General features: G+C 39.2%; 1 protein-coding gene across 1 annotated transcript; it reads right to left on the minus strand.

Annotated features, from left to right (window-relative positions):
• Window positions 1-4,892: 4,892 nt before the first annotated feature.
• tbx2a (T-box transcription factor 2a) lies at window positions 4,893-17,158 on the minus strand. The gene is made up of 7 exons (XM_066659244.1): window positions 16,315-17,158; window positions 14,023-14,290; window positions 12,001-12,147; window positions 10,967-11,043; window positions 10,693-10,862; window positions 7,816-8,420; window positions 4,893-6,642 (listed from the first exon to the last, which is right to left on the minus strand). Exons 1-7 carry the CDS (start codon window positions 16,686-16,688, stop codon window positions 6,202-6,204), a joined length of 2,082 nt encoding a protein of 693 aa, XP_066515341.1. The 5' UTR covers window positions 16,689-17,158; the 3' UTR covers window positions 4,893-6,201.
• Between the last annotated feature and the right edge of the window lie 4,533 nt (window positions 17,159-21,691).

Genomic DNA, 21,691 nt, shown 5'->3' on the forward strand with positions numbered 1-21,691 from the left:
TAGACAAGTGTCCCCACATCTGTGCCACTTTCAGCTTTATGCAGTTCACAAGAAGCAGCTCTTGTCTGACATCACCTCTCCTCACCTCAAATTCCAACTCAGAATTCAACTTGCAGACATTTTGTGCATGCGTGTGGAACAGCTAGGAAAGAGAGTGTGTTGTCTTTGGTTTTGGCTGCTGATGGACCTCTCATTGAGGAGAGAAATACTCCCAGAACAAGAGTGTATGTTCTTTTAACATGAGCAGAAAAGAGGACAAGCGATTTTACCTGATTATTCACCTCAGCACTAGGGGCAGTAAGCACGCAAACACTTGGAGCAGAAGGCAGCCGTATTTGGATTGTGTTTGAAAAATTTTGGGGGAAAGTTGCCTTACTCAAGGGCATTCCGCCATGGATGTTGAGGGAGGCTAAAGCACAATTCCTTCATTTCACCCACACCTGTTTTTTGTCTTGTCAGTCCTGGGGATTGAGCTGGCAACCCATATGATACCACACTTACACAGTCTCCATGACATGCTAGTTAGTATTAGCATATTAGCCTCACATCTCTAGTATAAACTATAGAACTAAACCATCTTGGCTGCTTTGCATTGCGGTGAGAATGGTAAATTTGGTGGAACATTTCTCGGAAGGTATTTGCTAGGCTAAGCACCCCTAGCCCTTGCTAACTCACCATATAGCAGTAGCCATGTCCATCACGCGTGTCCCTCACGCTCCATCCCTCATCATCATCATCATCATCATCATCATCATCATTACTGCAGCAGTAGTGGATCCATATGCAGTCGGCCTTCCCAGTCACGCAACCTCCAGCAAGGTTCACCGGCAGGCTACAGTGAGTCAGGTTGATTTTATATGGAACACATGTCCATTAATGACAGACGCAGAGCTTACGCGGTTTTGGCGGCCCAACAGCATTGTGGGAATGATTACAGGCGTGGGCTGTAGTGGAACAGGGGGTGGGGGTCGGGTGGTGTGCTTCCATATTAACTTTGCTTTTGATCATGTTGTTGACCAAGGTGGCGCTGAGGAAACTCAGAACTAATGCTGGGTCAAGGCCAAGGTGGACTAGCTAACATGGAAGGGCAAACAAAGGTTGTTGCCTGAAGCTGTTTGGGTCACATGCCCGAGCTGGTGGCTATCCCTGCTGACGAGTCAGGACAGGCTTATATTTGTGGCACTGGTGTAGGATCTGCTTGAGCTGTTAACTGGAGAAAAGAAGCGAGGTCATGAGAAGGTCTTTTAGGCCAGGTTTTGCATCGCTGCATCTGCCTTTCATTCTGACATGTTGCTCTTGGTATAAAAGCCCTTCAACAATGTCTTTGAACCATGCTGCTACCAGGATTTTGCGACACTGTAAAGTACATGGTCTTGAAGTATGTCTGCAGTTAGCTGTGTTATGTCGCCGTTGTAAGAAAGCCTTGTTTATCCACGTCGTAAAATGCTTTCTCAAGAATGAAACATGGGAATGAAATGCAGATGCAGCTGCGCAGGCCTGGACCGGGAATACACTGTATGCCCCATGCCAAATGTTGGCTAGAGAAGTTTAAATCTATAGGTTGTGGAACACTGGGTTGTGAATGAACAGGACTAGATCCTCACAGCAATATTACAACATCCAGTGTAGCCTTCCCATAGGAGTAGAAGCTGCTACTTTATGAAAGATGGAAAAGACTACCTGAATCAGACACAGCAGTGATGCTGGAGTTTTTAAACATGTCAGTGTAACTGCTGGACTGAGAGAAGTCCACCAACCAAAAATATCCAGCTGACAGAATCCTGTATCCACTGATGGAGGACTAGAGGACGACCAACACTAACTGGTAGGTGTGTCTAACAGAGTGGATAGTAACTGGACATAGGGTTCAAATACTCCCACTACTGTCGTGTCACTGCAGCACTGAGAATGATCCATCACCCAAAGTTTATCTGCTCGATAGTGGACCATTGAAGAACAGGGTGAAAGGGAGCAAACAAAGTATACAGAGCAACAGGTGGACTACAGTGTGTACTTGTAGAACTACAAAAGTGCACCTCTATTGTCTTTGGAGCTGAGAGAATGGACAGTGGGTGTAGAAACAATGACGGGTTCATGATGGCATGGTTGATTGGTGTATTATTCCAGCTATTACTGACACAAGCTATTGATAGGTCTGATGTATTTTTAAAGGTCTGAAAGGCAAACTACACTTTGAAGAATACGCTGACGACAATCCGCAGTGGGACGGCAAGGCAATGACGATATCCCTCAATGACCATCACAGGGCAATGTCCAAATAAATTTAGATCACAGGCAATTTTTGAAAATTTTACAGCTTCCAAACCTGGCACTTAAACAAGGCAGACACATTTCCTTGTCTGACCTGAGACGGCTTCCATAAACCTCTGCCTACATCTGTTACCTAGTTAAACCTTCAGGAAAAGAGAAAAAGACATATGCTTTCGACTCTACTTTGTGTCGTATTGAAAACCTTGGTTTTTGGGGGTGAAACATGAAATCATTCTGTAAATGTCACACTTACAAACATTGTTCAGATTAGGATGATCAGACACAGAGGTACGGCTAACCATCTGTGATCCTAGATAATAGATGGTGTGGGCTACTGGCCTTTGCCCAAGAATTGTTTCGTTCCTCCAAATCCGGAATGGGAAACAGTTCTTTATTCCTCAGCAATGCCATCCCTGCATGGGTCGACTTTGGACGAGACTCCCTTGGATTCCCCTCTCTAAATGAGTCTTTATACTGGATTGTTGAACATTTCCGTGAAGATTTGGTGGCATTTGTCAGGTACTGATATTCAACAATTAGTTCTGGATCACAAACCACTCCACACACTTGTCTCAAAGTATTGAATGAAGTGCTAACATTTCAGAAAAGAACTGATTTCACTTCAGCTCAGTTCTGGGAACTCAAACCCCTTTGGATAACATATTGATTTGAAGCCGTGAACTTAAGCTTATGTGTAGCTGGACCAGATTATCCCAATTATCAAGCAAATTTGGACCTGTAGTGTCTTTTAAAATAGAGCTATTTTATCCATGATTAAAAATAACTTACAAAACAACTCTAGCCAAAATAGTGCATGATGTAGTTTCCAAACTCAGCCCTGAAACTTTTGGAAGAAAAGAACTTTGTATAAAGGTGAACAAAAATTATTACGTAACAATGGCAAGAAAATGTGTTTTTGTTATTAATAAGGTTTTGTCCACCTCAAGTGCCTTTACTCAGGAGAAGGAACTACAATAAATAAATCATGTCCCAAATACATTTTAAAGTTAGGACAACTCTGGTGAACAGCAATGTGCTGTTGATTTTGCTACATTAAGCTTATTGATACTATGTTAATTTATTTTATTGTTATTATTAGGTTGCTTTTGATAGTTTGTTGATGCTGTTGCTGCAGTTGTTTTTGTTGTGTGTTTTTTTTTTTTTGACGATCTCTTTGCTGCTGTTGCCGTTTTTGTTGATAATGTTGCATTTATATTTTTGTTGTTATTATTTACAACACTGAGAGACAGATAGATAAACCTCTCGAGGCCACCATGCGAATTATTTAAAAAACGGCAGAACAAAATACAATAAACTAAAATACGTCACACCAACACGGTTTCTTCCTAAATTAAGGAAAATAGACGATAAATGTTATTTTATTCACGCTTATCACGCTTAGATCAAAGCAACATTTTCAGTGTATTGTAAATCTAACGACGACTCTTACCTGATAACCTAAAAACACACTGCAGCAGAGCGTCCTAAACCTAGTTTTAATGCACGTTTCTTTATTAATCCTGTGTTCAAATCTGAAACGGGGGAAATAGGGACCCCACAATTAAAATAAATATAAGTAGGAAGTAACAAAAATAAACTTGACGTTATTGGAGTACAATATCATTAAATATGTAAGTGTTATAAATTATACTGTTAGTTTTATTTTATAAGCGCAAGTGCTGTTGTCATTTACAGAGTACGATCTGTGAAGAATAATAACGTTTTACATGTGTCTTAGTTATAATTTAAAAGGTAAATGCTCAGTATGTTTGAGTTTTCATACATTCACACATAAATATGAGGAGATCCCGGGAAATGTGTGAATTTAGTGAGTAAAAGCGAACAGATTGAAGGGCTGGGAATGAATTCCTCGACCAGGAGGCGGCGCTGTGCACTCAGTTTAACCTCTCACTTAAGCTCAGAGTCCCGCGAACGCTGACACTCAGAGAGGGTTAAAATTGTGTGCATGACTCTAGTTATCATCTACAGTTCACAGTGAGTTTAAAGATGTTTTTGTTGATATAGCAACACACAGACTCTGTGAACTGATGCAGACAGTGGTCATTCTGATAAAAATTTGATAAGAATTTTGCCCCCGACAGCAGCACCATAGCAAGGAATAGATTCAATAAAAATTATTAATATGAATACACATTTTTCACCCACGATATTTTCACTAACATATTAACATTTTGTGAGTCCTACTATTTATAGTGTAAAACTGCTAAGGGGTTGCATATTTCCTTAAAATTTCATTAATAACGCTTTAAAAATGATATATTTAACAATAATATATAACAATAATATAATATAACAATAATATATATATATATTATATATATATATATTATTTATTGTATTATTATATTCGACTAATTCTATACTACATTTCATAAAAAATACTTTAAAAATACTTTAAATACAATGTAAAAACCAAACCTTCTAAGAAATCCCATTTTATAAACGAGCTCTTGAACTTATCTGAAACAATGACGTATATGTAAATTGGTTTGATCAGACCAGTGTTTGCTCATATGGGATGTTCTTTAAAAACATCAAATCAGCAACAAATATTAACATTAACCAATAAACATAAACGCCGCGAGTGTGCAACGCTTCCTTTCTTTATTCAAATGTAGAGAATGCAACAAAAAACGTGTTTTTACCCGAATCTCACACCTCGAGGGAGTGTTATAACAGCAAGGTCTGTTTGTTATAACGCCGTTATAAACACGCTTTTCCCCCTGGGACGGATTTTTAAAATAAAAATGAAAAAGAAACCTGAGATTTCCCTGCGCTGAGTGCAGTGCTGAACTTAACGCTGCAACAAAATGGAGCAGAAAAACTAGCGACCCAAAACAAATAACAAAACCAAGCCAAACACATTCTATTTCATACCATCAAGCGCTAGATTATATTCATATACAGTCATGTAAATGGGAAAAAAATAATATATATAAAGGTAACAAATTGAAACCTAAATAGTATTTACACATCAATGTACAGTTCAAATAAATTAAGATGCATCATACAATCCATTCCGCTTATTTACATACACAGTTTTTAACGTGGATTTTTCCGTTGCTAATTTTATATATAAATAATTTGAAATAAAAACAGGTCCCAGACACACTGCGGTGTAAATAAGGGCTGTCCCCAAATGCTGATTGGTAGGGTGTTTTGTATTTTTTTTTTTCACTAATATATAAAAATTGTTTATTTATTTATTTAATTTGAATGGGGTCCTTTCCTGTCTGAGACTGTAGTGTTTTGAATTGTAGCCCAGTTTCAGGGTCAGTTCTCCTGGGGTCAGGAGAAAATTCTCCTTCGATTTACAGTACTTTTCTCTCTTTCCGTTCTTGCTGAGTTAAACCAGGTTAAGCCTATATTTGAGCCAGGTCCAGGTCTTTCAGAAACGGAGCGATTCCACAGGCCTTTTCTCTCCTGGCTCCAGAGGGGCCTGCAGTATAAGCCTGTTTTTCTCCATTATCTAAGAAACAGAAGGTGTGTTGAAGTTCTGGTGCCCTTGGTTTAATAATAGTTTTGTTGCTGTCGATTTGAAGTGAAAATGAGTCCACATCCTCCACAGGGGGAACACACTTCTGCACATCTGAATGCACAATCACTGTTAATTAGATTTGCTGAATAAATACAACATAATATATGACCAGGGCCGGAGTCAGCACATAATTCACTGTATGTTTTTATGTAATCTGTTTAACCAAGTGAATAAGCAGAAACTGCTTTAACGTTTGCATAAAAAATCTCACACATGATCTTATTTTCACTTTGAAAATCAACAAAACATTCTAACCAGGGGCGCCAAAACATTAGCACACAAACCTAAGCCTAATTTTGTTTTATATTCTGCATGTGTGCTCATTTGCGAGATGCACAAAGTTAGGGTGAATAACATGGACATTCAGTGGGTCACTTGGGAGACTCTCTGTTTGGGGATATGTCCCTCTGCTTTTCTAGGCCACTGACCAGTCTCTGTATGTTCTGGAGTTCATTAATGGGGTCTTTGGCTGACGTTTTTGGGGACCCTGGTCTCTGGAGGCTGCTGCTGCCTGCTCGGCTGATGCGGGGCTCAGATGCTGGGCTGCTCTCCCTGCTGCCTGATTTGGAGGAAGACCCAGACTCAGCATTGGGGGCGTTGGACTGTCCAGTCGTCAATAAACTGGAGCTCTGTGGGATCTGATATGGATTGAAGCGCAGTCGCTGGCGGGCGGTCGTCAAGAAGGGGTTTCTGCCGAGGGGGGAGGACACTCCACTGACTGGAAGGGATGAGGCTGCTGCTGCTGCGGCTGCTGCCGCCATGTAGGTGTAGGGATAAGGGAGGAGACCCCCAAATGGTGGCATAGAGATACCCTAGAAAAGAAGGTTATAGCTGACATTAATATGGTTCTACTCTGTAAATTGTAGATATGCATTCCTTATTTGCATTGTTTAACAAAATATTATTTACAAATCTGCAGTACAAGGGAGTGTACCTTCACCAGTGTGCCAAGTCTGCACAAGACTATATTCTTAAATAGACATCATTTCAAAGTTATGTGGCACTAGATGTGTCGCTCTCTGTTTATAAATAAGCACTGTTACATAGCCTTATAATTTTAAATATTATTTCAAAATATAATCAGCCTATTGGATTTCAATTCCTGTTTTATATTTCTCATAGCCAACATTTGCAGCCTGTAATAATTCTCTTTAGTAAAGTAAAACATCATTCAGAGGGAAAATTATTAGACAAAACATACTAACCAAGGTATTAAACACACTGTGAAGCACAAAGAATAAGGCACTTGCCTATTGAATCTGTTATACACCCCCACAAAAAAAGCAATGCTTAATGGTACTGTTGCACTAAATCAATTAAAATTAATTTACTTCCATAGCATATTCAAATGAATAGGTATTAAATCACAATTCCTAGTAATTATTGTGTAATAAGAGTGTAATAAATGTATAATAAGTCTAAACCTTCATCAGTCCTTCAACAAGTATAATTTCTAATAATTTAAAAAGCATTTTTCTTGTTTATAACATGGATAAATCTGTCTATGATAAAGGTTTACAGAATCTATACATATTATAATAATAATCCTACATATAAAAGTAACTATTCATAGCAATTCATAATTTTACTAAAGTTACTAAGCAAAAAGTATTTATTTATTTTTTAAGAATAGAATAGAATAACAATTTTGTAGTCATTTGTAGTAACTTGCAACATATGAGACTGTAGCGCTGAGTAAAGTATATAATTTAGTTACTAAGGATATATCATAAATTATTCAAAGGCATACTTATATCTTTCTTTCATAATTCTATAAAACAATATTTCATAGCTTAAAGACATGTTCTATTATCAATATATGTAAAAGCTTTAAAGCCTTAAACACCAAAACGCAAACCTACCCTTCATATGTAAGACATTTCTACCCATGGTTAATACCTTTATTGAGCAATACAATAATAAATAATAATAAATGCATAATTAATCTGTTAAAACTATTGAATAAACAGCATTATTTTCTTTACCTGAGATGCAAACATGTGTTGGGATAGGTGGAAGGGGAAGGAACTGGCTGCACCAGTGCCTTGAGGCGACAGGCCTCCGTTGTCCAGTCCACTCGCCCCTGACATGGACGCCAACAAGTGTCCCATACCCATAGTGGAGAAAGCCCCAGGAGCCATGGCGAACTGGCTGGGGTGGAATAAGAGTGGCTGTCCTGTGCTCAGGGGATTAAAGAAGTGCTGGCTGTGTAAACCAGACAGGGCCAGGCTTTGCAAGTGACCGGTGCTAAAGTGCGAGGGGCTGTCCGTTTGGACCATCAGTGGAGAAAAGCCCTCTTTGGTCCTGCTGATGCCTGAGCTCTCTGCCTCTTTCTTGGAGGACTCTGGCTCTTTATGGTTCCTGCTGTCTGTCTTTTCTTTGTCCAGGTTTCGGACACTGAAAGCAGGCTCCTTTTCTTGCTTGGAGTCCAGGTCGCCCGCTTTCTTGTCTAAGCTCGGCCTGTCCTTGACCCTTTCTTCGCTGCTGGACCTGAATGGAGACACGGGCTGCTGGAGAGGGCTACTCACATCCACTGACCTCTCCTCCTGCTGGTCAAGTTCTTGATCACTATCTGTGCAGTTTTTCTCATCTGGACAAAAAATAAAAAAAATGATTCATTAGAAATTAAAAGTATAAATGGGACCCACTTTGCTGTAGTTACAGGTTCTTGCAATGTTTGGAACATTGCTGTAGGCCTTTGGTGGAATTCAGCCAGATAAATATTAATAAGATCAAGTACAGATGAGTAGTTCTGAATCACTGCTCATCCCCAAAGGTATAGGAGTTCCATCACTCCAATTTCACTGCTATACCTCCTGATCCTGTGGTGATCCTTCACACTGAGCATGGTGAGCATAGGACCTCTCTTTCAAAGTCATGCTTTTCTATGGAAAAGTACAAGCTCGTCACCTTTAATGGGAGGAAACATAGAAAATGCCGTTCTGGGTCTTAATGAAACATTTGTGAACTGCTTCAGTTAATACACCACAAGGATCAAACCCAACAGCATTCTCCCGACAGAGGTCTCCCCACCCAAATAGCCCTGTTCAGGATGTCTTTTTCCTTTAAACTGTTTTCGCTCTGTTTTCTTTCTTCTCCGTTCTCAATTTCTCAGTTTTTACACAGTGCCCTTATTTCTCCTCACACATTGTGTTTGTTCCGCTCTGTTTAACCTTGTCTTTGCACTCTCACATAAACACAGGTCCAGCGCTGTGATTGGAGAGAGACTCAGACAAGGGGGCGGGACACCTCTGAAGTGTCTGCACTCTAGAACGGCAGCACAAAATCGTTTGTCCCATGTTTATGGACCTAGGCATAATGACAAATACTGACTAGGGTGTTTGTGTGTGTGTGTGTGTGTGTGTTGGTAGAACCTCCAGATCCCCATTCATGTGCTAGCTCATATATTTTTTTTCAGAATATGTCCCATTTGAACATCTATAACATTTATGAGTGAACCTTAAACAAAACCATTTGGACGTACAGTGTACATGAACCTAGCCACAACATGCTGCTGGAGCTCACTTCATTCTACCGACAGTTAAAGACCTTCCTCTGAAGGCTAAATCACTTCGTTCTGACATGTTTCTACACAAACCACTTCCTCTTTGTGTGCCAGCTTCGGTCCATGGCACAGCTGGCAGGAGCGTATTGTTTACTCAAACAAACGGAACCAAAAAACTTGAAAGGCAAAATGTCAATGGCTCTCTGGGTATTTTTTTCTTCTGAAAACGAAGGTGCCGCCAGTTTACTGTGGGTCTGGTCTGAGATGACCACATGATGTAAACTGGGAAAGAATGTAGGCCTGGGTATCGAGAGTTGTAGCGGTCAGTTCAGTTAAAAACCAGATAGAAATGTAATGGTCCCACATCCGACATTGTACATAAATTTGATTTTGTTTCTTTTTTTGAGGCCAAATATTTATCAAAAGCAGTCATAATTCATACTGTTATTCTTTTCATTTTCTAAAATTAAACACCCTGCTTTTGATACTGTGCCTTTAACTCTGACATATGTAAATGGTTGCTGTTCTGATTGGCTGCCCTCTGCCTCATTCATAAAGCAGTCTAGACTGAATTCCAGTGAATGGGTAAAGCTAAAACAGCTGGTGGCTGAATGAGCGGATATACTGTGCACTGATCAGCCATAACACTAAAATGCCCTCCTTTGTTTCTACACTCACCGTCCATTCTCTCAGCTCCACTGACCATACAGGTGGACGTTGTAGTTCTAGGGTTACAGACTGTAAATTACAAATACAGACCTGTTGCCCTACACACTTTGTTAGCTGTCAGCTGTATATTTTTAGTTGGTGGAGTCCTGTCAACTTGGAAGTAACACTGCGATTTTTAAAAACTCCAACAGCACTGCTGTGTCTGATCCAATCTTACCAGCTCTACACAAACAAACACACCACCCCCATGTCAGTGTCACTTCAGCGTATAGAACGATCCACCAACCAAACCATACCTGCTCTGTATTGAACCTAACTATTTGAAATAACAATGTGAAAGGGGAAAACAAAGTATGCAGAGCAACAAATGAGCCACAGTCTGTAACTGTAGAACTACAATGTCCACATCTATGGTCTGTAAAGCTGATAAAACAGTTAGCGAGTGCAGAAACATTTTAGTTTTAATGTTATGGCCGATTGGTACATGTACATTTCTTAGTGTTTTTATTTTCTTCTGTGACACCACTTTATTCATTCTGGGTTTTTTTCTGTTCATTCTGAGTTCTGTTTTTAATGGTATGGGCCCTTTAACAAAGAGTCTTTTTTTTTTCACTTAGAATATAAAGCAGGGATTTTCAAACATCTGTATATGAAGTGCACTGAGACCTAAAGCCAAGCCAAGTCTTACCTCTGGGGGACCTGCTGAATTTGTGGGGGCTTGTAACTGCCCCCAGAGGTGAATGGAGGGACTCTGTGCCGACGTTTTGCTCACAGGATGAAGTGTCCGACTCTGCTCCGTCTCTGTCTGCTTTACACTGGTCGTCGTAGAGCCGCAGTGAGGGAAGGGTTAACTGTTTCCTGAAAACCAGCAGTGAGATCAGCTCAGTGTCCATCATCACACAGCAAAAAAAAAAAAGAGTCATTTAGGCAGTGGTCAGTGGTCAGTGTTCAAGTTCCAGTACCTTTTCTCCCTCCGTCCATTCCCCGTGTCTCTGAAGCCTTTGGCAAATGGGTTGTTGTCAATTTTCAGTTGTGTGATCTGGAAAAAATTGAGTTGGATATTTGGATGTTTTATTGGAAACAGGCCTGACCTGGATGCCTGTCTAGTTCTGTCAGTTAAGATTATATTATATTGTACTGTATATACCATATTATGTCTTTAAACATTATGTTCTACATTCATATAGACAGGGTTCTTTCTGGGCCCTGCAGTAAAGATATAAGCAGTACCATGAATAATGAATTTGGATTCATGGATTCCTATTTACTTTGATAAAAGGTTTATCCATATTTTGGAAAATCTGTTGTATACAGTTTTTAAAATGTTTCTTTAACAGACAGTATCAAATCACCCTTTTTAAGAGTGAGTATAACAGTATTTAACATAAACATGTACCTTCCATTGCAACATTTTAATGCATATTAACATATAAACAATAAAAAACAGACTGTAATGGTAGTATTAAATTATATGTTGAATGATAAGATGTTGTAGAAATAACAATATATCATAATAATGATAATGTAATAACAATGTAATTAGAAACTAATTACAATGTAACTAGGAAAACTTTACTCTTAGAAAATATATATAAAAAACATAAACATTAGCTTTGTTTTACAAATTACATTTTAGACAGTTGTATAATGTGTAAAACATTGGAAAATACAAATAAATAAATAATAAAACGTAATTCATAATCATTTGACTTGAGTGGCTCTACATATATCTCTGTGTAAACTCTGTACATACTATGTTTTCTTCATTTCATTCTTGGAAAGTGGTCTTTTGTGCTTTCTGAGTATTGTGCAGCAAGTTTGTAAAAACTTTTAGATCATTTTTGAACATTTTGTCAGGCCGCCAATCAAACTTTTCTACAAACACACTTTCAGAGTTGAAGTAACCTGAAAATATTATGCTCAATAAAGTTATTATAATAAATAAATAATCAGTGGTAGCATTTTTAAAATTTGTTAACAGTGGTCAGTCACTCACCTTGTCGTTCTGATACGCAGTAACTGCTATAAAATCTGTCTCTGGGAACACATATGTCCTGAAGGTGCTGTAGGGGAGCTTCAGGATATCATTGGCTCGCACAATATGAAACCTGGGCTGGTATTTGTGCATGGAATTCAGGATAGTCTAGAAGACAAATGTGTGTTTATTATTAGTATTAATAAAAAGAATAATAATAATTGTAATTTATCCTAAAAATAAAAATGTAGGAACACCTATAGTTGACAGGCAGGTCTTACTGAAAAGACATGGATATGTTTAAGAAAAAAATATTGTTATAGCAGTGTTTATCAGTAATTGCAGGCCTTTCAGTAATGCTTTAAATGATGCTAACAAGCTGCAGCATTGATATGTAATAATTACAGTATTTCTTATTATTCCCATATATTTTTTTTCCCAAAGTATGTTTCTGCTGCCTAGTGTCAGTGAGTTTGCATTGTGTAAACTTACAACTATCAGTGAACACTGGCTACATTCTGCGTCAAAACAACCAAACCCATGCCGTAGAACACTAGACCCATAGACGTAGCTTAAATAAAGCTTCATTAGTTCATAACTAGGCCACATTAACGTTATAGGATTTCTGAAATATTTAATCACTTAAGCTTTTAATGATTTTTCTGCGAGTCAGTGAAGAAATTCCTAAATTAGCCCAAAATGTAATGAGGTTAGGAGCTATTCAGTAAAAAGTAACTTATGACCACTGCAAGGGAAACTGTGGGTCAGCAAGTGGTACACAGCTTTCCTGGAAACAGCAGACATTTATTTTTTTTAAAGCAATGCTGCAAGCTTTACTTGCTAAACTGCACTCGAAGGTCAGTCACTGCAAACACCCTGGGGATGGACCATTCACACAGGTCCCAAGCCTGCCTCACTAATAAGATCCATAATGTCGGCAAAGGGCAGAGGAAGTGGCTTACAAAGCCTGAACAATATTTGCTTCTTAATACACAGTGTTGTTTTTGTACAAGTACACTAGCATTGCCTAATGAATGTCAGGAAAATCATCTGTAAAGAAAATTGGGCTAAGGTTCATATTATAATCTGCTGTGTCTACAACCAGGGCATTAATTATTAAACGCAATTTCCCACTGATATTATTATATGTTCTCAATTTCAGTCATAAGACACTTTCAGGACTGTCATTTAAGCTGAAAATTCTACTCAAAGACCACCACGGTCATTTAAAAAATAAACAACAATGAGTGTATGGCGTAAGATCAAAGCAATTCACAAGTCTATAGGCTCAACTTCACTTCGAAAAACAATAAAAAGTACCAGAGATACAAGAAGAAAAATGAAAGTACCTGCCTAATTGTATTATTTATCAACAGTATGTGTTCATGTCAAATCCACCTGGACTAGCACTACAGAGAGCTGCAACATTTCAGCAGCAGTATAATAGAAAACTAAAAAGTCCTATTTAAGCACAGCATTCATTTTTACTGTTCTGGAGTACAGGAAACATCATCAAACCAACAAATATGTGGTTAAATCCAGTCAAATCCAAACTGCTGTCTAATCTTTAAAGCAAGTCTATATATATTTATAGCCTTAACAATCTGGGTAAATTTGAAACTTCTTGGATTATAATTATTAAAGGCTTTCAATTGTCCTCAAGCATATTTCCAATGAAAGAAATGTACTTTTTTGTTCAGCTGCATTTTAGCCCTTTGTAATTAGCTCAGCATTTTAAAGGAATTTTATTCCGAATACAAACGGTTTTATTAAAAATTAAAACCAGACATCTAGAGCCTAAAGTATTTGGTTTTCATGGTGATAGAGGGTGGACACACTGACGAGTAATTGCAAGTGTGCGTTTCTGAAACTTAATGAACCAAAAGATATTTGTTGGTATTATTTTACTTCAACTTGAGCCACCATTTTACCATCAAGTTTACTTCCACATGGCTTTAGCCTTCTCTACCAAAGCCAGGCCTTGAGTCTTTAATCTACACAGCTGTGGGGATTTAGACAAGATCTGGACCAAGTCCTACTTACAAAGCCATGCTTGTCCGAGATGTTGTTGGTGAGTTTGAGTTTGTGGAAGGTCACCGGTTTGGCCATCCACTGCTCCCCTGTGGCCGGACTGTCCGGGTGGATGTACATGCGCTTGGGCATCTCGGGATCAGCCTTGCCCGCCACCATCCAGCGGGAGTTGTGAAACTTGTATCTGCAGTCGTCCGCGGCCACTATGTCCATCAGCAGGATGTACTTGGCCTTCTTGTCCAGTCCGTTCACGCGCACTTTGTAAGGCGGGAACATCCTCCTGCGATAAGTGTGGGCATTTTTTTAGGTCAGTGACAAAAATGAAAAAACAATCCTATTGTAAACACGTCAGTAAATACACTGGAAACTATAAACAGAAAGTGATGCTTTCCAAGTCTACACATATTTCAATATTTGAATATTGAATAACATATAACGGTTATTAGTAGACTTGCTGACAATTTTGTAATAATCACTATTATTAACCATAACCGTTTCCAGTGAAGCAATTTTACCTTTCATTAAAACGATTTTTTTATTTATATTTTTAACCGCTCAAATTTGATTTAAAAGAGAACACTTTCCAAACGTTTTTAAAAATTAATTGGGCAAAACATTTGGCCACCTTTGATCAAATCACACGTTCTGTTTAATTACAGCGAGCAAACTTTATTTGGGCATTTTCTGAATCTTCTAGTACAGAGATTCTCATTTGAATATAAACTGAATTTAACATATTGTCACTGTCCAATACACTAAATGTCCGACCTCACATTAGAATGTTAAAAAATTAATGGTAAATTACGTCTTATTCCAGTTAAATCTCGAGCATTTAAATTGAGCCACTTCTATTTACGGTTTCACACAAATACAACTGCTATGCTCAATTGTTGTGGAAACATGAGAATTATAAATAAAATTCGCGCTACACGTTGTTCTGACAGTCATGATGTTATGAAAAATGTATGCTAATATTATGCTCCTTCACTTTCGCACAATCGTCTTTACCTTTATTACTTTTATTCCTGCTAAACGGTTACAACCAGAAATAATAATATGTACTTATTACAGATTTTTTACGAAAATTTTGTTTTCACATAGAATCAGCAGAACAGCCATTGGACAAACTTTGGTGCAAAGAATTTTACACACGACTGAAGGTTAGGTTGTCTACTCAGCAGTGGCCATCCCTATCTTTTTCAAACGCGAGGAGTTAATATGTTTGTATGTTAATAACATGTTAATACAAGAAAAAGAAAACATGCTGGACGGTCGTCTCGCGGCCACATTCGCGGACGCAGAGTCTCTGAATTTGGGAAAGGGCTGTATTTTCTTTCAGGACGGAGACAGAGCTGCAAGTTACGAAACACTGAAGATAATTCTGTATCATTTTCCATGAATGGATTTCATGATGACGAGGACGAAGACGACGATGATGATGGTAATTGCCATTTGTCTTAGACACAAATGATTCATGCTGTCCTGAATTATATTGCGCGTGAAGCGCGTGACGCCCTCCTCCTGTAAGGGGTTTGATGGAAAACGTGCACGTTATGCATAATTAAACCATGTCCACCTAGAAACAGAAGACATGTCCAAAACCGCACACTACCGAATTAGACAGTGATACAACAACGGTACAACCCTAGAAATACATCCATTACTATAGTGTGTTGGATGGATTTGGTTTTGGACGCAGGTGGTGTTTCTTCGACGACTCTGAAGCCTCGTTTACACTTCAAATATAATCTGAGGTTCTTTAAACGCTAAATTATATCTTACGCAAAACTCAACGCCTACACTTAAGCAACTTGAAGCGTGATTCAACATCCTCCGGATGGACACAGAGAGTAAACTGCTTTATTTTGGCTTTAGAACATACTCTGTGGAGTCTGTACATCTTTAAAAAACGTGTGTATAATTGATCTAGACTCAAGTAGACACAGTATTTCTTCATTACTCTTAGCAAAAGCGTTATGTACTGGACTCTTTGACTCAAATATTTTGGAACTGTTTTGTTGCTAGAACAAGGTTTTACACTTGGACCGTCGTTGCAATGCTTCTCTGAGTGCATGTGGTTGTATTAAGGAACCCCCAAAGAACCCCTTAAGAGCTGGTTCATGTCGTTAAAATATTCTGTAAATGTAATTCTTTCCAAAATACGGCCTCTGAAGAACTTGGAATAGTTTCAATTCTCTTTCGCTTTAAAACGAACCCATTACGTCAATACAATTACGTCAAAATTAAGTTCAAGCAAAGCAACACTGTTATTAACAGGTTAACAAACCCCGGGCGCCTGCTTACCTGCCGGACTTGGTGATTACCATCTCGGTGCCCAGCTTGTGGAACTGGTCCCAGAGCTCCTTGGCCTCAAGTGTAACTTTGGGGTCGTCCTCCACGTCCTCCTCGGGCTCGAGGCTTTTGAGCGAACGCAGGTGCTGATGCCCGTGGTGCTGGTGCGCGTGATGCCCGTGGTGGTGCGCATGAAGCGCGGGGTGGAAAGCGGCCTCCGCCGCGCCGGTGAGCGCGGGCTCGGTCAGCGGCTTGGTGAGCAGCGTGGGGAAGAATGAGGGCTGCGCCGCCGCCAGGAAGGCGGACACGGGGAAGTCTGCGGGCCGGTGCGCGGGGAACGGAGGGTGGTACGCCATGGCGGTGCCCGCGAGCAGCGGGTCTCTCATCGGGGCATCCACAACAACCAAAAATTAACAAATATGAATATCAACAAATAACTTCTTTTAATATATTGTATGCGAACGCGCTGAAAGCTAGCGCGTGCTCGAGGAAGAGAACCGAAAAGGAAAGGAAACAAACAGAAAACAAAAACAGTGAGAAATAACTGGGGCTAATTTAAACTAAGTGCACCGTCCAAAGGCACAAGAATAAAAACGATGATGATACTAATAATAATAGTCTAATAATTGTCTTCTGGGCTGCTAGAAATCAGGTGAAAATATGTGCCAAGGATGAACGCTTTCTCCACACGGACAGAAAAACTGATGAAAAAAATACAAGAAAGACCAAAGACTTGTAGATTCCGGACTGCGATGCTCCAGGGAAAGTGGTGCCGTGTCCAGTATCCAGCTCTTCGGTTTCCTCTGTCTATGTCTCTCTTTTCCGTAACGCGGAGGGATAAAAAACTAACACGCAGAGCGCAAAAACTGAGCGATGACTCGAGAAGCGAGAGAAGCTGTTTGGCGCCAGCAGCTGTGAGCGGATGGCGTTGTTGCCTGCGTACAGTCTCCTCCTCCCCGCACTAATGAGACGAGCCACGCTGATTGCCCATTTTACGCTTTTTCGACCAATTGCCGAGCGCTGTGGGCGTGGTTTTCACAGCTCCAACCAAAAACGGGGGGAAGGCCAGTAGTGGGAGGGGGGCGAAAAGGTGTCGGAAGCGTTTGAGGTAAGAAAACATGTCAACAGAATAAAATATTAACCAATGACAGCATAAGGAGCTGGAAATCCCACCCCCCAACTCTCGCTCTTCCACACGGCGGAGCTGTGCTCTGTCCACAGCCGCTACAGAGAGCGCCTCAGCCGGCTACAGCCCGTGAATCTTCCCGGTAGTTATAGAGCGCTCCGGATTGTACACGCCCACTTTACTCCAGTTTAATCCGAATTGGGGTTATATACTGTTTAATTCTGAACACATGCACGAGCATGGTCGTCGTAGAAGAAGCAGGGTGCTGTGCATAATTCAGAGACCAACTTTCATTTTTCATTTCCAGTCAAAATGGCAGAACACCGTTCAGATTTTTCCTCAGTCAGCACAAATACTTCCTTTAGTAAACGAATTAAAATATCTCAAAGCTTTAAAGCACAAAATCAAATTAAGGTAATAATGAATTATACACTCATTATCCATGTCTAAATTAGAACCATTTATTTCCATCTTCCATTGAAAATTTTCTTTAGATTTTCACATCTGCAGGGTTATTGTTTTTACCACGCCTCCTTAAATTTCAGTTTCAGAAGTTGGTTGCAGTTTATAATTTCTAATTCAAGTATAACACACTCAGTGATGCTGAGGTCTGGATTCCGGGGTGCAAAGTCCATTGCTCCGAGAACATTGTCTTATTTGGTTCTTGTTTCAGTTATTCTTTGCAGATGTCTTTCATAGTCTTAATTAGAACTCCACAACCTTTCAGTGGTTTATTTCACAGCGAAAGTATGGATATTTATGTCTTGTTTATGTCAAAGGGAGAGCTTTTTTGGTTTACCGGGACTCTCATTGTTGTAAGGATTTCCAATGTCTATATTGCTCATGTTTAACACTTTCTTTTTATTTCCGAGGTGCATTAGTTTATACGTAATCTCATCTGAAATAGATCTCAAAAATTCTAACGCGTAGTTTATAAACGTTGTAAATGGTACTGAAATAAATGTGAATTGGTTTCCTACTTTTGCACATTCTTGTCATTTATTATAAACAGTATGTTTATTTAGAGGATAACCCCGTGCTGTTTAAAGCAAGGAGATTAAGATAAAGCAGTACCAGTTTCAAGACTACAAACAACATCGTTTATTATTAATGGCCTAATCGTGTAGCTGATGGATGGCTTTTCCTCCCTAAAAAAATTCGGTAATTATTAATAGTTTCGTAACTGGTTTGGTTATCTGCAGCAACGTGGAGAACATTGTAACAGTCATTTCTAAACTTACATTGTACTGGTATAATCTAATACTCCATGCTAATACAAGAATTCAACATTATGTAAATCTGTTAAAGAAATATATTATTTTCTATGTGTCGATGGATTAAAACACCACCAATTAGGAATATGTTCACATTGATGTATTGGAAGTATATAATTTAAAAGGATTTTTATTTGATTTTCCAAATTCTTGTTGCTTAGATATAAACACCGTTATTCAATGTTGATGTGAAATAGTTAATTGCATAGATTCATTTTATGTACTATCCACACACACACACACACACACACACACACACACACACACACACACACACACTGCAATATCTTTCGCTGTTGACCAGTGAAAACACCCTCCACTTGAATTAATTTATAAATAGACAAAAGACCTTATGAATTAGGCATCAGGTAATTATGGTTTAACTGACCATTTCATATCATAGTTTCCTGTCATGTTGGTTTTGGAGGCATTCAACTCTTCAGATGTCTGTTTTCTACCAACGTCACTGTAAACAATTCTGGCTCAATCAAAGTGAAGCATTTTACATCAGACTCAGAATGATTTTGTTTACACCTTAACTATATGATTCTGTAGATATTTTCATAAACCACTGGTGTTCCCCTTCAAATATCCCTAAAATAACTGATGGAAGTTGATTTAAATTTTGTTATTTATCCATGCCATCATCACGTCTCTTTTGTAAACACACATCAGACAAAGAACTGGCAGAAGTGGGCGACACATTAGTCCCCTACATAAACACATCATGCTAAAGTCACGTTATAAACAGGTTGCGTCAAGTTACACCGTGCTGGGACGTGAATAGAGAAAAAGCAGGGTCATGTGGCTTTAAGAGGCTCCGCCCACGCATGCATGATGAAGTGGGACTCGGGGTTTGGCGCCAGTCGGCTGGAGGCCTACAATAAGAACCTACCCCTGTCACTTCATATTTACCCCCTCCCCATTACTACTCCCCCTTCACCCACCACCTCCTCCACCACAACAGTACTCAACTCGCTCAAACAGCGCTCACTCATCCGCTCGAGCTCACAACCAAACCCAATACAGGCTCTTTATCCTCTTCTGAAACATTTCTGTACGACACTATCAGCTGAGCTCAGCTCCACTGGGGGTAAACAACGGAGAAAGTATGTGCTGAAACAATGCCCAGGTCTCATTGTCCTTATCTTCAATATTAAATTTGCATTTTGAAACATTTCTGAAGAGTTATTCAGACCTATTTGGCTCCACAGTGAGATTCTGTCACTTTAACACTTTAAAGGGAGTGTCTTAGCACGTGACAAAAACAAACAAACAAACAACTAAACTAAAAACTTATAACAGAAAATATTAGATGTTTTACATATGTATTACAAATATAATGTAATTCTCAAAGCTATCATGAATTTCACTAATTAATTTGCTTAGTAGGGACCACCAGTTTTCAAAATTAACCTCAGCTTTTTACAGTTACCTGAATTATGAACAAATCTAAAATTTACTGTAAAAATAAAAAACAAAATTAAATAAAATGTAGTAAAAAAAACCAACAGCCACATTTATACATTCTTTTAAGTGACAAGTCTGTGACTATACACCAAATATCTATCGATACCAATCTATTGTGGCATTATTTTTCATAATGCTCATAGTTGTTGGGAAGAAATGGGTTATGCTAATCCTTCTGCCTGAGTAGTTTTAGTTTTCACTAAAACTATCATTATAATCAGAAAGGGATTAAATCCTGCAGCATGGCTGAAGTGACAAATTACAGAAATGAGACGTTGTTTTGGCTGTTTGTGACTTAAAAAAAAGGCTTCTGGAATTGTTTGGAGGACTTGTGGGAGGCTAGCCACTTTAGCTTTGAGTCAGAGGATTCCCTTGAGAGACGCACATGGTCGCCGCCACTTTTCTTTTTCTTCCTCTTCATCTTCTAAGGCTCACAGACCACAGGAGGCTCTAAAGGAGAGAAGCGAGCCGAAAAAGTCGTTTTTTAACGCGGTGTGACGGGAATATCTCTCGGTTTCTATTAAACTAGCAAGGGATGCCTGGGGATTCCCTGTAGGTAAAGAAAACAGCAGCTCTGGTAAGGTTGGGTGGTGTGTGTGTGCGCGCGCGTGTGTATTTGTGTGGTTGTTGGGTAGAGCCTGTTAACCTGAGGTGAAATTAATACTTTTTCCCTTACTTGTTTATGTGGCACAATGAGCGGTTTTCCCCTTTGTTTACATTTGCCTTTTTGTTTGTCCATTTTCATTATCACAACATGGTTTATGGGAAATATTTGTATGTTGCATATTATGGATTACAGCAACAGAAACCTTTCAGCGCCTCAGAAAAAATTAAAGGATTAATAAACATGCAAACGGCTTTACATCATATAAACATTTTCTACGTGAAGAATTAGCACTCCCTCTACAGGGTACATTCATTTTAATGAATGGCCACAGGTAAAATATACAACAGGGCTCTGTCAATGTGACACGTTATTTCTTCCCAATGTGTAAAATTCAGGCTAAATGGGAATGATCCACTAATATATGCCAAGGTGTGTAAAATATGGGTTCAATGGTGTTCACGTGTTGCACACACGTATAAAAATGACACATACAGAAGCACAGGTATAGGTACTGAGACGATAGTCGTCATTTGATCACTTATATCCACAGGAGTTTGTTTACAATGTCAGCAAGTCAGAACATATCATTAGAAGATTATCAATAATGCATTATTTATTTTGCAATTACCGCGAGAACACAGCGTCATTTTAATGCTCGCAGAAAGAAACCACATTAGCCCCACACGAAGGAAGTTAATGATTTGCTGTGTATATACATCTCGAGCTAATTATATAAACACAAGTCCACGGAAGGCTCCAGCCTATTTATTTGCAGCGGGGCGCGCGCACTACTGTGCCACTTACTCGCTGCCTCTCATTCAAGAAACGTTAAAGGGACTAAATGCTGCTGAGTTACCGGCTACCAGGACATTTCCACATCGTTGCTGACGCTGTTAAAAACAGCAGTGTCGG

Source organism: Hoplias malabaricus, chromosome 2 (assembly GCF_029633855.1).
Source record: "Hoplias malabaricus isolate fHopMal1 chromosome 2, fHopMal1.hap1, whole genome shotgun sequence".
Taxonomy (NCBI): domain Eukaryota; kingdom Metazoa; phylum Chordata; class Actinopteri; order Characiformes; family Erythrinidae; genus Hoplias; species Hoplias malabaricus.